At 33.1% G+C, this 16,898-nt stretch overlaps 1 protein-coding gene across 2 annotated transcripts in view; it reads left to right on the forward strand.

Moving 5' to 3' along the window:
* pde1cb (phosphodiesterase 1C, calmodulin-dependent b) overlaps window positions 1–16,898 on the forward strand; it is a 95,378-nt gene that overhangs the window by 16,010 nt on the left and 62,470 nt on the right. For both annotated transcript variants that reach the window (XM_051136238.1, XM_051136244.1), the window contains exon 3: window positions 3,516–3,687. In XM_051136238.1, coding sequence (XP_050992195.1) covers window positions 3,516–3,687 — 172 coding nt within the window. The remainder of the gene's footprint in view (window positions 1–3,515; window positions 3,688–16,898) is intronic.

Here is a 16,898-nt window from a genome sequence, read left to right on the forward strand (position 1 = left end):
TGATTTCCAAGCCTGTAAAAACTGTCATAAAATGTCTAAAGCCAGTTTTGAAACTTCCATTTCTAAAAACCATTGTCAAGTAATCAAAAATGACTGGAAAAGTCATGGTAAACTCATAGAGGTTCATTAGTCAGGAAGCATGGAAACATTGTTACCAGAGCTAGAGAGCTAACATATCTCTAGACAACATAAACATGGCCCAAGTCTAGACAAAATCCACAATTTAATACAATACAAAAGTTGATCAATGTCTTAACTAGCCTTTATGACCCCACAAATTCTCTGAAACTTGTTTGTGACTTTTGTAATCTTAGTTTCTGTTCGTTAAATCAGTTAATATTAATGCTTTTTGATAAACTGAAAGCAGTAAAAAGTACTTATTGTTATCTAAATGTATATGTGTATGTGTATGTGTGTGTGTGTGTGTATATATATATATATATATATATATATATATATATATGTAACCTTATTTTATGCAGCTGTCAATGCAACATTTCTAATTTTTGTTTTTACTAATTTAGTTTTTACTAAAACAAGCAAAACTTAATAAAAATGACAAAACATGCAACAAAATTACTAAACCTGAAATAAAAAAATAAAATCTAATCTTTCAACAAAAACTCTAGTAGTATATTAAGGTGAGACACTGGAGGCAAAAACACTGTTTTTTGATGCACCTGTTAAGTTTTAGATTTTGGGATTTTTGGTTTTTCATAGTGTTTTTTTTCAGACTAGTGGAAAGAAAACATCCAAGACACTGTTAAGTGTTTCTTTTATAGCACTTTATCTGTTTGTGTCAATAGATTTCAGTCACAATCCATATATTTAAAGGCTGTTTTCTCAAAATTTGTTTTTTTTTTTTAAACCTAACATTTTAGAAAACTTGTAATACAAAAAATGTTTGCAATTATCAATGTAAATCAATCAACTGGGTAAGTAAGGTGATAACTATTAGTTAATTTTTTACCCTATTCACCTGCAGTGTCTCGCCTTAAAGGGGTCATCGGATGCAAAGTTCACTTTTACATGTAGTTTGTGCATTAATGTGTGTTGGCAGTGTATGTACAAATCTACCCTATAATGATAAAAATCCATGCAGTGGTTTTAAATTAATTTGTAAAAATAATATCCCCTTTTACAAATTGTCACACCGACAGATGCCGCTCCCACAGTAGTTGATTGACATGAGCGTCTTATCTCAGAACCGCCCGAAATCAGCTGTAACAGTCTGACCTCCATTGTGTTAATGCCGGAGCAGAGATGTAAGTTAGACAAGAATGAGCGATTGAGGTGTTGTGTTGCTGGATGTAATAATGAACATAGTGGTCGTCATTTACTCCCGACATCTGAGCCGCTGAAGATGCAGTGGATTACATTTGTGAAGAGAATGCACCTACCAATCTACATAAACGCGTCTATGTTTGCGCAAATCATTTGTGATCCAGCTTCACCTACAGCAGAAGTGAGTATAAGGGTTTTTTATGAATCTTTGCGATCGCCTTTCCTAATAACCTGTTAGTTAGCAAGTTTAGCGGCTAAACGCGGCTAAATGTGGCTAAAGTAAACAGGCTCGTCACTCCACAGAGAGAAGGGAGGGGCGGGGCGAGCAGAGCTCATTAACATTTAAACCAACCTCGACGATTTTTGCAGACCTGATTTTGGCAAGGTAAAAAAAGTGTTTTTTACACGACCATTGAGAATTTTTAACCAAGTATATTATAGACTTTTCATTAGGACCCTGAAGAATCATATCAACTTGTGGAAAATGGGCATCCAATCCAACAAACATTTACACTTCTCCTTTAGTACTGAAATGACACTGGTGAAAACTTGATCAAGGATTTTGCATTATTGCCGCAATTAATTTAACAATGAATTTGTCATACAGGACAAGTTTTTCTCTTGGATATTGTAGGGTGATGATCTTTTACCAAAACACTTTACCTGGCCATGACACTAGATGGCAGCATTTATCAAGATATTCAGAGTTAATTTGGGCTTAATACTGGATCCAAAGAAACGAGTTCCTCAGAGGAGGCACACAGATTATATCTGAATAACAACATTATGATTACATGAGCTCATGATGATGATGATGATGATGATGATGATAATGATATGCCAGCATTGGTGGAAGCAAATCAATATAATTTACTGTGAGTCAACAACTAAGCCATTAAGATCTCCTGAGGAGGTTTTGAGTATGCATTTAGTCTTAGAATTTTGGTCTACTGTTGTCATTACTGTTAGTTTGAATCAGAAGACTGCAAAAATATAAATAAAATAAAAAAAAAAATAAAAAAGGCATGGGAAGGGCTTAAAATATTAACATTGCATTTTCAGTTTTCAAGTGTTTTGATTTAAAAAATGAAAATGAAATTAGCAAAGCATTTGCATATTCAGAAACAAATTTTGTGTGCACAGTAGGTGCAAAAAATAAAATAAAATCATAAAATGTTATAGGGTAATAAAAAATAGGTCATGGATTCATGGCCCATATATTGTCACATTGTTTAAAAAATGGGATTTGTTCATTGTTAATATGTGTGTGCACGATGAGTGGAAAAATGAGAGTGGTTTGATTAAAAAAAATTGGGCAAAACATTTGCAGCATATCTGTGTGTGCACAGTGGTAAATAAAGCAAATAATTAAATAAAATATTTTAGTGCAATAAAATGCAAAAGAAAACAAAAAACAAATGGAGGTTAAATGCACTAACAGAAATATTTGCAATATTATTTAAGGGGAAATGATGGCATATTGTGGCTGACATAATGTGTTCTTTTTAGATAGCATTATACTGTAAGAATTGGGTTACAACAGCTTGTTAGTGGGACAGTACCCTCAAAGTGACACCTTTGTACCTTTTTTACCCTTAAAGGGTGTATATTAGTACCTTAGTTGTAATATGCATCTTTAAGGTAGTAATATGTACTCTTATAAAACAAATAGTTCCGGTCCTTGATTCTGATTGGTTGAGCCGTGTTCAAAGCTGTTGTAAATTACTCTTCAAACATAATACACCTTTGTTTACGTTTGTTTGTTGCTCAGCAACCACTTTGTTGCAACCACAGTCGTATCTAAGGAACTACATTGTTTGGCAGAAGAATAATGTTTTTATTAATATCATTACACTTTATTTGCTCTGTCTTATTTTGTGAAACCTTATTACGTACTGTATATGGAACAACTGTTTTATTAAAGAAATAAGCCCCATGAAGGTTTACAGTGAATTTATAACAGCTAAGGGGGTTATACACCCTTTAGCTGTTGTAAATTCACTGTAAACCACAGCTTCTTGGGGCTTATTGTTTTATTACGGTACTATTATGAACACTATAGGGGTAAATTATATAAATGTGTCCCTTTGAGGGTTCTGAGCAAGTGACAAGCTGTTATAGCCCTAAAGATACAATTTTTGCACATTTTTTTTCTGAGAGTGAATGGTATTTGTTCATTGTTTATCCAAGTCTTTACATGTTTTTGACTCTGATTCATCTTGTTTCTCCAGGCTCAAAGTCTCAGAGTGCGCTGTGGAACACGCTCACCGCTGGGACGGGCAAGAAGGAGAAGGTCAAAGTTCAGAGGGACATTCCGGACGATCCACGCAGAATAGAAGAGATCCTGGCCGATGAGCTTCCCTCTACAGACGTCCCAGAAGCAACAGAGAAAACTGCTGTCAGGTTCATCTCACTCCTTTTATTATGGTTTATGGCAGTTGCTTTACATGTTATGTGATCACTCTGTTCCCAGATCAGGATGAACTAATCTGGGAAGAGCAGAGGAATGCTTTGTTTCAGTAATATCTGTCTTATCAGAATTTAATAGGAGAAAATGATTGGTCATCCAGTACATTTTTATAACACGGTCTGTTAGCTTAGATAATTCAGAAGTTTCATCTGGTCTTGTTGAAATTTATACAGTAGTTGAGTATCAGCAGCATAACAATGGAAAGTAACCATGTGTTTTCTATTAATATTACCAAGGGGCAACATGTACAGTACATTGAAAATAGCAGAGGGCCTAAAACAGATCCTTGCGGCACTCCGTACATTAACTGAGATTATTCCCTGTTTAAATAAATGAAGTGGTTATGGTTGGACAAGTATAATCTAAACCATCTTAAAGCCTGTCCTTGAATACCTGTATAGTTTTGTAATTTATCTATAAGTATGACATGATCTATAATGTTGAATGCAGCACTATGATTAAGTAAAACTAGCAATGAGATGTAGCGTTGGTCTGATGCTAGAAGCGTCTTTTGTAATTTTAAGTGCAGTTTGGGGCCTGAAACCAGACTGAAATTCTTCATAGATATCATTTTTGCTGAAGCAGCACAATTAAGCAGACAACTTTTTCTAAAATTTTAGACATAAATGGAAGATTAGAAATGGGTCTGTAATTTGCCAGTTCAGTAGGATTTAGTTGTGGTTTCTTAATGAGAGGCTTAATAACCACCAGCTTAAAGGGTTTTGAGACATGATCTAGAGATATAGATGAGTTGAGAAGCAGTTATCAACTTAACTAATAACTTTCAATTATCAACTTTGTTTTAAAAGTTTCTCTTATTGCCACTGGGGATTTTTGATGAGAAAATAGGTTAAGTCAGTTAAATTCTGACTTTTGTTACACTTAATTGGTATCGTGGCCAATATGTGTACAGTCTAAGACAGTTTTGAGATCTCTTCTCAAATCTAGAGGAGACACATGTAAGATTACTGGGGTCTTTTTTTGCGGGAGGAACTTATTAGAACCTCATATTCAAGCAAAAGCACTTGGTTTAATCTGATTTCTGTCTGGGAGGATCTCATTAGTAATTTTTCTTCGTTGTGGGTCTAAAAGCTGATGTTAGACATCAGGTTATGGGATTTGACTACAGGGCAGATTGGTCTAATTATTGATTATAGCACCTATAGAAAGTCTGCTTTTTGGGAAGAATAGTTTGTCATGAGGCTTTTAAAAATGTAAGAAATGGATATTGTTTATGCATTGTTTTTTTTTTTTTTTAATGGTGTAGACAATCAGGGTCAAACATGGTCACTAGATAAGCAATTTTTACACTTGCAAATCAAGAATTAACAACAGTTAAGAAAGAAAAATTTTCAGTAATGTTCATCCATCCCATTTGTTTTGGTTTGTGTGAAGATCTAGGTTCAGTTTTAGATTCTAGCTTGTGATTCACTTTCAGCAAATGCAGATAGATTCACTTTTCTTCTTTTTTTTTTTTTTGTAGCTAGTTTTCATTTCTCACTCTACAGATGGAGTTGTGAGTGTCAGATCATTCCCTGCATTAGCTGTTTGGATTGAGAGCACTTGAAAACCTCCTCTATGTCATTCAGAGGCCTAGAAATATGCAATTTGGTGCAGTTGCTTATATTTATGTGTCCAAAAAGTATGATGAAATTCTGATAGCTTGTAATGCACTGTAAATCAATGAGATTTTCCCTAGTAAAAAAATAATAGATTTAAAATGCATTTATTTTATACAAAGTATAGTTCAAGTCTATTAACATATTTACTGACATATGTGACCCTGGACCACAAAACCAGTCATAAGTGTCAGTTTTTCGAAATTGAGCTTTATACATCATCTGAAAGCTGAATAAATAAGCTTGTGTAATAGCTTGTTAGGATAGAACAATATTTAGCCGAGATACAACTATTTCAGTATATGGAATCTGAGGGTGCAAAAAAATCAAAATATTGAGAAAATCACCTTTAAAGTTGTCCAAATTAAGTTCTTTGCAATGCATAATACTAATCAAAAATTAAGTTTTGATATATTTACAGTAGGAAATTTACAAAATATCTTCATGGAACATGATCTTTACTTAATTTCCTAATGATTTTTGGTATAAAAGAAAAATCTATAATATTGACCCATACAATGTATTTTTGGCTATTGCTACAAATAAACCCCAGCGACTTAAGACTGGTTTTGTGGTCCAGGGTCACATATTGCTTGAGACTTACTGATATAATTGTAATAAAACTTTATTGGCAGTACTACTTGTGCACAATGCATATTTCTTAATATTAAGCCTAAAACATGTTTTAATGTCACTATTGATAAGGATTGTGTAATCTTTAAATAATATCGGTCTACAAAAACAAAATATTTAAAGTGTAAATAAAGTATACTTGCAAAAGTTCCATTTTATCACAATCAAATATACTATACAAGTATATCTTTAGTTGGACTTCAGCACTACTTCTGCACAATTAAAGTGCATTAAGTACAAAATTTAGCAGATTTTAAATATACCAGTTTAGTATACTGTAAATGTATTTGTAGTACTTAGCATGAAATAAATACATTTTAGTATATTTATTTTTCACTAGGGTTTATAACAGTATAGTAGAAAACTTACATACAATACATATAAACATCAGCTGTCACTCTATATTTCCCGTTATGTCTTAGTAAGATGATATTTATTTTAGTTTTATGATCAAAGCTCTGTAGTTTTTATTGTGGAGGCAAAACATATAATGCAATGCAGTGCAATACAATGATGACTGAGAGATGAACAAATAAACATTCCTTAAAAGCCTGATCGTCATATTTGATACTTTAATTTTTTTTCTCAAAATAATATATGGATAGTCAAGTAAACCTAAATTACTTCAGTCCAGAAAGTGTTCCTCTTGAAATATTACTAACAATATGAAAAGTTACTCTTATGTTTACTTCATAAAAATTTTTGACCATTCTAAAAATTTGGAGGCTTTCGAAATGTGTGTATCAAATATGATACAATAGGCTTTACAAGGTTAAATTCCATCTGGCCTAATTTGTGGAAGTAAAATGCTTTTGAAAAGCAAATTCCTTCATTCCTTCTTTTTTTTTCAGCTAGCATCCCACATTCACTTCTGCAAAATGAATACATGTTTTATTCTTTTTCATTTATTTTTATGTCACTTTGGTTTTGCTACCAAAGCTTGACATTCACAGAATGACTGCATGTTTGGATTTAGTAGTAAATCAAAAGGGTAAAAACAGGAATGAAGAAGTGAAGCAAACATGCATTAATTTTGCAGTTTTCTCCTGAGGCCTCACATACTCATAGTACTCGCATAGATTACACAAATGCACTTCAGTGCAGAAATAAATACAAAGAAAATCAAGTCTATTTAATTTGACTGTTAGCACTCCAGTTTGTTCTTTGTGTCTGTTGAAAGTGCATTGATTTGTTTTATAGTCAATTTACTTTGAACAGAGAAGACAGATAATTAACAATCTTTCTTAGTTGATGGATCACTGAAGAGTTTTGAGATATTGCATTCTGACTCTGCTGAGACAAAGAAAAAAGCTGTTTTTTGGGATTTGGGATGAGTTTGTTGATCTGGACTGGGCTAATGAATGGAGGACGGTTTTGCACATTACTGACAGTTTTTAAAAAGCCTTAGTTTGTAGCGTGCCACTAGAGGAGAAAGATGTATGTGGACTGAAATGTGTGGTTTTCAGACATATTGAGTGGATTGAAAACAAATGGGTGTCGTTATTGAGAGAGGGGATTGTTTGTATTTTTTTTGTCTTGAAAAGTCATAAAATGTGGGTACTTTCCCTGCCAAGAATTTTATGGTCACATTTATCGTTTCAGATTTCAGTAGGAGTTTCGTGTGAAGGCGAAAAAGTTCCCACTGCAGATTTAATTAATTTTCAAGTTGGTCACTTGTATTTACCACACTGACAACAGAAAGCTGCTTGCTTGGTTTGAAAGTGTGAGCTGTTTTGTGTAAACTGTGCTTTTTATATATCTACATTATTGACAAGAGACAGAACCTATAAGAACCTATTTTGCCTGTGAAATTTGTGAATCAGTTTTCAATACTTTGAATCAGTTGAAGTGCTTGGCGAAATTATTCACTGTTTCAAAGCGTTTGAAAAGTCACACTGGTGACGCCCACTGTTCAAAACAGTTTAAACGGAGATAAAACTGATCTGAGATCAGGTAAAATCCATCTAGACACTGGTTCATGGGCTCACAGAGTGGCAGACCATTGAAATTTCTAAATATTTTTAAGCAGTTTTGACATTGTTTACTGAAATCATGTGACCTTGCAGGTTGATACACGCTCTGAATCACTGTTTTGAAACAAATAATTAGCAAAGGTTTCAAAGCTTCACAAAGCAGTGCTTTTAAATGCCCATCACTACCAGTTGCAATAAAAATTGCTTTTATGTGACATTTGTGCTGTGTAAATCTGAAAGCATTGAAGGAATTTGCATGAGAGAGTTAAAATAAATTGCAGATTCAATTCTCTATACACGCAAAAAAAAAAAAAATGCATGCAAAAAATCATAAGTGGCTTTCTACGTTACAATATTGCAGATTTCATTAATGTTCAGGTTGGTCACTTGTATTCACCACACTGACAACAGAAAGCTGCTTGGTTTGAAGGTGGGAACTGTTCTGTGTGAACTGTGCTTTACAGTAGTCACCATTTGAAATGGATCAAAAAAAGTAAATCAAACTTGTCCTAAGACAAGAATGGGTATAGTTATGGTTTTAGGACAGCTTTGATAAATGATTTTGATCCACTTCAAATGTTGACTGGTGTATATATCGCTACATTATTTACAAGAGACAATGAACCTGTTTTGCCTGTGAAATTTCGCTGTGGCTAACTTTAGTCTAGAAAAGACTTTTCAATACTTTGAATCAATTGAAACAAGTGCTTTGCAAAATGATTCACTTCCAAAGTGGTTGAAAAGTCACACTGGTGACGCATGCTGTTCAAAATGGTTTAAACACCGATAAAACTGATCTGAGATCAGGTAAAATCCATCTAGACACTGGTTCATGGGCTCACAGAGTGGCAAACCATTGGACTTTCGAAATATTTCAAAGCAGTTTTGACATAAAGACTTGTTTACTGAAATCATGTGACTTTGGCAGGTTGATACATGCTCTGAATCACTGTTTTTATGCTTTTATATGAAATTTGTGCTGTGTAAATCTGAAAGCATTGAAGGAATTTGCATGAGAGAGTTAAAATAATTTGCAGATTCAATTCTCTATACATGCAAAAAATGCATGCAAAAAATCATGCAAGTGGCTTTCTACATTACAATATTGCAGATTTCATTAATGTTCAAGTTGGTCACTTGTATTCACCACACTGACAACAAAAAGCTGCTTGCTTGGTTTGAAAGTTTGAACTTCTGTGTAAACTGTGCTTTATATATATCACTACATTATTGACAAGACACACTGAACCTATTTTGCCTCTGAAATTTCGCTGTGACTAACTTTAGTCTAGAAAAGACTTTTCTAGAAAACAAGTGCTTTGCAAAATGATTCACTGTTTCGTAGCACTTGAAACGTCACACTGGTGATGCCTGCTCTTCAAAATCGTGTAAATGGAGATAAAACTGATCTGAGATCAGGTACAATCTATATAGACACTGGTTCATGGGCTCACAGAATAGCAAACCATTGAAATTTCTAAATATTTCGAAGCAGATTTGACATAAAAGACTTGTTTACTAAGACCATGTGACTTTGGCAGTTTGATAAGTGCTCTGAATCTCTGGTTTAAAACTAATGATTAACAAAACTTCACAAAGCAGTACTTTTAAATGCCCATCACTACCAGTCACCATTACATTTGCTTTTATGTGACATTTGTGCTGTGTAAATCTGAAAGCATTGAATTTGCATGAGAGAGTGAAAATAATTTGCAGATTCAATCCTTTAAACATCCAAAAAACAAAAAAGGCATGCATGCATGCATGCAAAAACCGTAAGTGGCTTTATAAGTGTTTCTTGACAAAACACTTTAAATTAATGTCAATCAGAAGAAATAACCCTCATTGATAACTATTGTAATGAAGCTTCTTTATGCATTTACTCGTTAAAGTGAGTGGGATTTGATTATTTTCATGAAATATTCATTATGATGCACTCCGACAGAGTTGCCACCCTTAAAATGATTATTATTGATGGTGTGTTTATTCCTAAGCCTGTTGTCATGATGTAGCTGTGCTCATTAGCAGCATTGTTAGTATGAAATGTTGGGATGTATCGGAGGGTTAATTAATAAGAGGAATATTGCTCAGACTCATTAGCGGACACCTGTCTGACTGCTGTCGATATTACAATACCCCGGAAAAGCAGACATTGACTGGGCGTGATATAAATGTGATTTATCGTGTAATTAGTAGGGCTGTCAATTTAACATGCTAATTTGGTACAATTAATTATATTGTGCTGAATTTTAAAGTATTGAATCATGACGTGCATGCTAACTTTGGTTGAATAATACTTTTGCAAATGTTTCAAGTCTGTTGTTTTTCCCACTGACTTCTCTTCTGTTCTTATATCCTCATTCTTATGAGGTCTGGTTTGGTTCGGTGCGTTTTGTCTTATGATTAGATGTTTGACGCTGAGATGGTTTCCATGCATAAGAAAGAAGTCAAAGCGATACACACAGTGCTGTTGTTCTGACGGTCTTGCAGTAATTTAACTCATGCATTTCAATGTGCATTAAAATGCAAACTTAAGTGTTATTTTTGCATGCAATCTGAAATGAAGATCTCGAACTGTTGACCCCATGAAATCAGAAGTGGACTTTAGTAGCTTTTAGTCCATTTGTGTTTGTGCTTTAAGGCCATCTATATGCTTTTATGTGTTTCGGGCAACTCGAAACTCAAATTGTCCCTAATGACTGGAATTGCAATCAAAGACATTTGACTTTTGACTTGAAGTCGGCATCGATTGATCACCCCTGACTCAGAACAGTCATTTGACGTCATTTCCAAGATGCTGGTGAAAACTTTCAGTCAAACAGAATATGTAAAATAGAAAAATATTGCTGACACATTTTGTGCTATAAACATTTTTTAATAAAAATGCTCTGTAAAATAAAAATGTCCTCTCCTCCTAATAACAGAGAAATAGAGAGCAAATCATTGTTTTTCAGCTTGTATTTGTATTACTAAGAGAAAGACTGTATGCTGTATTCCTTTATTAACCATCAATTTGTTGCAGTGAAAGTGGCTAGAATATGTTAATTTTATTTTATGTAAACTAAAGACTATTGGTAATAATAACACAATGATTGTTGTTGTTTTTGATGTTATAAAAATCAATGATTTTTATTTATTTATTGCATTAATCTTGGTAAGAGTAATACACAGCTGGTGGTCTGATAGGGGCTACTGACCTCGTCACTTCATCAAAGCTCTAATGTCTTAGTGTATCGATTTAGCAAACCATAGATGGATGAGGTTTACCATTTTATGCTGAAGGTCATTGAGAGTTCAAGAGGAAAGAATCTGCACGTACAGTATGTCATTTTTTGAGACCGTTTGCATTGGGTATCTTAAAGATAGTGTTCTGTTAACAGTCTATAAATCAAAATAAGCCAAAGTTATAACTGAAATTGACTTTTTATTTCTCGATTTAGAACTTTAAACACGGTAGCTTATAATCAGTGTGAAATTGCACAATCAATAACGTGCACACCCAAGCATCATGTAATATGAGATTGTGAATGATACATTGAGTTGAGGGTCAAGGGTGACATCTGTTAACAAATTTCATACTGTTTTCCTCAGTCTTGATTGATTGATTGATTTATTTATTTATTGCCACATAATTAGCTGATAATTATTATTTAGCCAATAATATATATATTTTTCAATTTATTTAGCCATTTAGCCATTTATTTTAGCCTTTTGTTTATTGCCTTTCATTTATTTATTGACATATATTCAGCTACTTCTTTATTGCCATTTATTACTATTTATTTGGCCGTTAATATATTTTTAAATTCATTTTATTTATCCATTTAATTATTTAGCCATTTATTTATTTTCACTTATTTAGCCATTTGCTTATTGGCATATATTTAGCTATTTATTCCTATTTATTTAGTCATTAATACATTATTTTTTATTTTTTATTTTAATTTATTTAGACATTTATTTATTTTCATTTATTTTTCCTTTTGTTTATTGCCATTTATTTATTTACATATATTTAGCTATTTAGTTCTATTTATTTAACCACATATTTATTTTCATTTATTTGGGCTTTTGTTTATTGCCATTTATTTATTTATTGACATATATTAAGCTATTTATTTATTGCCATTTATTACTATTTATTTGGCCATTAATACATTTTTATTTCGTTTTATTTATCCATTTATTTTTCACTTATTTAACCGTTTGCTTATTGACATTTATTTATTGTCATATAGTAATTTATATTTCTATTTATTTAGCCATTAATACACTTTATTTCAATTTATTTAACCATTTAGATGTTTATTTTTCATTTATATAGCCTTTTGTTTATTGCCATTTATTTATTACCATATATTTAGCCATTTATTTTGTGCCATTTATTTAAACATTTATTTAGTTATTTATTTATTTTTATATATATTTTGTTTTTTGTTTTTTTGGTATGTTGGTAGATCAGTTTGAACGATTAAAAATCCACCTACGGTGGATTAATCACTTGACCACCTAGTATGGCATTTTTTCCCCAGGAAGAAGTTCATCTTTTCAGCTAGGCCTACTGTTGTTAAATTTTTAATTTGATTTTGGTCATTAAATGGGCAAATCAAATTTTAATCTTTTTAGCACTTCAGAATGGCTTTTTCATACCGCTTGCATGAGTACGCTAAAATCACTCCTTCAGACGGCACTCATTAGCATGTGCTCTGTTAATAGCGTTCGCTCAGTTCTCAGCTGACAACATGGCTTTACAGACCCATTTACTGTGACGCAAGCAATTCATAACATTCACAGATAAGATGTCTCAATTTGTTCAGCATGCTCTTAATATTGCTTAGCAAAGATGTGCGGCACTGTTATGTTCTCATTAAAGCATCTGGATCATTTGATTAAAAGAATAACAGTGCCATTCCTCAGTCAGACAGAAAAACACCTTAAATCAAAACCCAAATACAGCCATTCATCCGCATGCGAGCTCCCCGAAGGAATAAAACGAAGGAAACTATTGGGAAAATGTCAAACTTTAAATCATTCACTGGAACTCAATGACACTTTTCAGGTCTCTGACTCATCCTAAACTCATCTGGGACTCGTTTCCCATCTCAGACCTTCATGTTGTGCCACAGTCAGCTGTTTTCCGCTGAATCTTGTATATTTTCTATAAAATTTCTTGTCATTTTTGTGTGCAGTCTGCATCAGACAAATGGTTTGTGGGTTTCCTCTTTCACATTCGTTGGAGAGAGACCTTCTAACGTCCTCCTGTGAGACCTTTCCTCTGTCAACACGGCCGCTGGGATTGACCTGTGACATTTGAGAGACTTTCACCTTTGTAGACTGTGATGTCTGCTGGATTCTGTTCAACTCCAAAGACTTTTAAAAGCTCTTTAAAGAACCACTTGTTGTTGGCGAGCCTTTCTTCAGGGCTAAAGTCTAGTAGAAATGGTCTAGTGTTGCTCATTAGATTTTTTTGGCATGTTTTTGTTGCATTTTTAACATCTGGGGTTGTCAGTCTGGTCCACATGTATAATTTAAATGGAACCACTGCACCAAAACCTAGAGAGCTGCAAACCTAGATGGCATTAAGTAGTGGTAGTGCGATGAATAATACATTTTTAGTGTCCTTCCAGTGAATTGTAGTATAACCCCTTTAAATGAATGGCTGATTGACTGTGTTTATAAGGCTTAAGTAGTTGCTTTAAAGTATAATTATGCCTGTTAAAGGTGACATGAAAATTGGACTTTTTTCAGTGTTTAAGTGCTATGGGTGCATCTACCAACCCAGAAAATGTGAAAAAGAACAACCCAGTACATTTTTGTTAAGCCTTTCTCTGCAAGCTTGTGAAAAAACGAGCCGCTTAGATTTCGCTCCCCCTGTGATGTAAAAAGGGGATCTTATTATAATATTCCCGCCCCTTAATCTGCACTTTTCCACCCATGGCGCCGTATTTTGTTTTCACAAGCGACAACGGTGTACCAGTTCTAATGCCATGGCAAATGTTTGAGCAAAGCATGCTAACTGTTTTGTCATTGGCTGCACAGACGAGCACAGAACACTATTTAGAGTCCCAGCATCAGAGGAGACTTAGCCGACTTGTTTTTGAAACTCCTGTGTGTTTTTAACGTAAACTTGTGTGTATCTGACAATTTAAGCTCAATGAGACATGAAAGAGAACTTAGTTTAGTAATCACTTGCTGTGTGACAGCTGCTTTCTGTGCGTGTGCTTCGTATGTGTGTGTTCAGAAAACCCTATATAAGAAGTTTAATATGGTTTAAAATGCATGATTTCAGTGTGATAGACATAAACAGATGTTTTTTTTAGGAAAAAGGAGCGGGGCAGTAGCTCATTTGCATTTAAAGAGACATGCACGAAAACAGTGTGTTTCCACTTAAAATAGGCATTTTCAAAATGATGTAATAAATGATCTGTGGGGTATTTTGAGCTGTAACGTCCCAGACATTTTGGGAGCCTGAGAGTTATATTACATATTGTAAAAAGAGGTATAATAGGTAATTTGATTAAGACTCATTTGCATTTGTTGAAAGTCACTGAAAAATATTGATTAAAACTAATTAAACATTTTTCACCCAGTATTTTATGTATTTCATGCATATTATGCTCCCGTTGGAGTTTTTTCAGGTAATATTATACAGAAACAATGAGAGAAGCAATAAAAGGGAGCACTGTAAATGCTTATTCAAGCCTTTTCAGGCAAAAGGACTGAATGTTTAGAAACTGGAGAAATACTTTATTCTCATTTAAGCTTAATTTGCATTAAAATTGTGGTGTTGTCAATCAGCTAAGCATTTTTAGTGGAGTTTAAGATAATGACTGCAGATGTATCTGTTGAATATTAATAATGTGTTTGTATATGACTTTTTTTATTGTATTTTTTTTTACAGATAGACTACCATTAAAAAGTTTGAGGTCTGTAAAATTAATGTTTTTTTTTTTTTTTAAAGTCTTAAAAGTCAGATCTTACGCTCACCAAAGGTTGTGTTTATTTGAGAAAAAAAACAATTAAAACATCAATATTATGAAATATTATTACAATTTAAAATAATTGCTTTCTATGTGAATATTTTTTTAAAATGCAATTTATTTATGTGATGCAAAGCTGAATTTTCAGCATCATTACTCCAGTCTTCAGTGTCACATGATCCTTCAGAAATCATTCTAATATGCTGATTTGCTGCTCAAGAAACATTTATTATTGTTATAAATGTTGAAAACAGCTGTGATAAATAAAAGTGATACATTTTATTTTTCAGGATTCTAAAACAAAGTTCAAAAGAACAGCATTTATTTGAAATAAACATCTTTTGAAGATATTATTTACAACTGTTATTACTGCCACTTTTAATCAATTTAATATATCCTTGCTGAAAAAATAATAATTTATTAAAAAATAATTCTAACAGATCCCTCAAATTTTAATTGGTACCATATCTCAGGCACAAAAAAAAAAAAAAAAAAAAGTCCTCTTCCCTCTAATTTGTATGTTCATTAATGAGCTTTTTGGAAAATAATCTTCATATTTTAACTGCACAAGAAGAAAAAAGTTTTCAGCCACAAAACAACGCTGACTGATAGTCAGAAAAAATGAATGAACTTTCAAGGACTACTGAGAGAGCATTACATCAACTAATTAATATTCATGAGCCAAGCCTGTCAGATTTATAGTGTTTTGAGATGCCGCTGGTCAAGTTTGATGTGTCTAGCGATGTGATGGGTCACAGGAGGTGACGTCATTCACGGTTGGAAGCTCTCAGCCTCCTGACACACACTCAATATAAACCTCACTTAAAAGAAAAGCAGAGTAGAGTATAGACAGCAGAAAGAGCACCTTCAAACAAGACCTTTGAAGAGCTCAGAGTAGACGGAGGGAAGCGCTCGCATGTGCGGCATAGAGAGCATCTCCACAGATGAAAGCGGCCTGGCGCTGATGTGTCTTTGAGACTTTGGCCTGGCATTATCTCCCACCTCCTGCATCAGGTAATTGAAAGGCCTGTCCTCATCATCATCATCATCAGGAATGAATGGCAGGAAGGGAGACACAAGCTGAGCTAAGTAGATAAATACAGAGATGGATAAACACACAGGAATATTTGAATGATAATTGTTTTTAATAAGGGATGAGAGGTAAATTCTTTTTTTACTGCCACCTGACTCGAATACAATATTAGTGTTTCTTTCCCTGCACCCAAGAGAACTTTCCAGACTGAATCACTTATGGTTATGAGGTGTTTGTGTCTGAAATGCCAGGGTAGTGTGATAGTTAATCATTTTGAGGAACTGCCCCTTATTTGTTTGTGTATTTTGTTTGTTAGGTATGTATGTATGAAGTTATGGATGTACATACTGTATGTACTTATATTATTTTTTAATTATTTATTAGGTATGTGTGAGTGTAGTTGTTCATGCATACATAAATATTTTATTCATATTTTCTATATATTTTATTGACATTTATTTAGTTAAGTATGCACGTACGTAGTTGTTTACAAATGTATGTATGTACTTATTTAGTTTATTTATGCAAGAAAATATTTATTTATTTAAATAGGCATGCACGGATGCAGTTATGTACTTTCGTTAACTTAAGTAAATATTTGAAGAGTTCATTTGCAAAAACGCATAACTCTGTTTTTAATAAATTTCAAAAATTATGTTTTTTTCATTTGCATTCCAATTAATCTCAATCAAACTGCAGTTGAGTTATTTTGATATGAAGAAAAAATAAATAACATAATAATAACTAAAATACAGATAAAAGACAATAAAACACAATAAAAACATGAGAACATAATAAAAAACATTATATTTGAAAATGTGTTATCTGTTTTTGCAAATAAATTCTTCATTTGCTTATTTTATTTATGTAAGTAATTGTTTATGTATTTACGTACATGTATTTTTT

Source organism: Labeo rohita, chromosome 2 (genome assembly GCF_022985175.1).
Source record: "Labeo rohita strain BAU-BD-2019 chromosome 2, IGBB_LRoh.1.0, whole genome shotgun sequence".
NCBI lineage: Eukaryota > Metazoa > Chordata > Actinopteri > Cypriniformes > Cyprinidae > Labeo > Labeo rohita.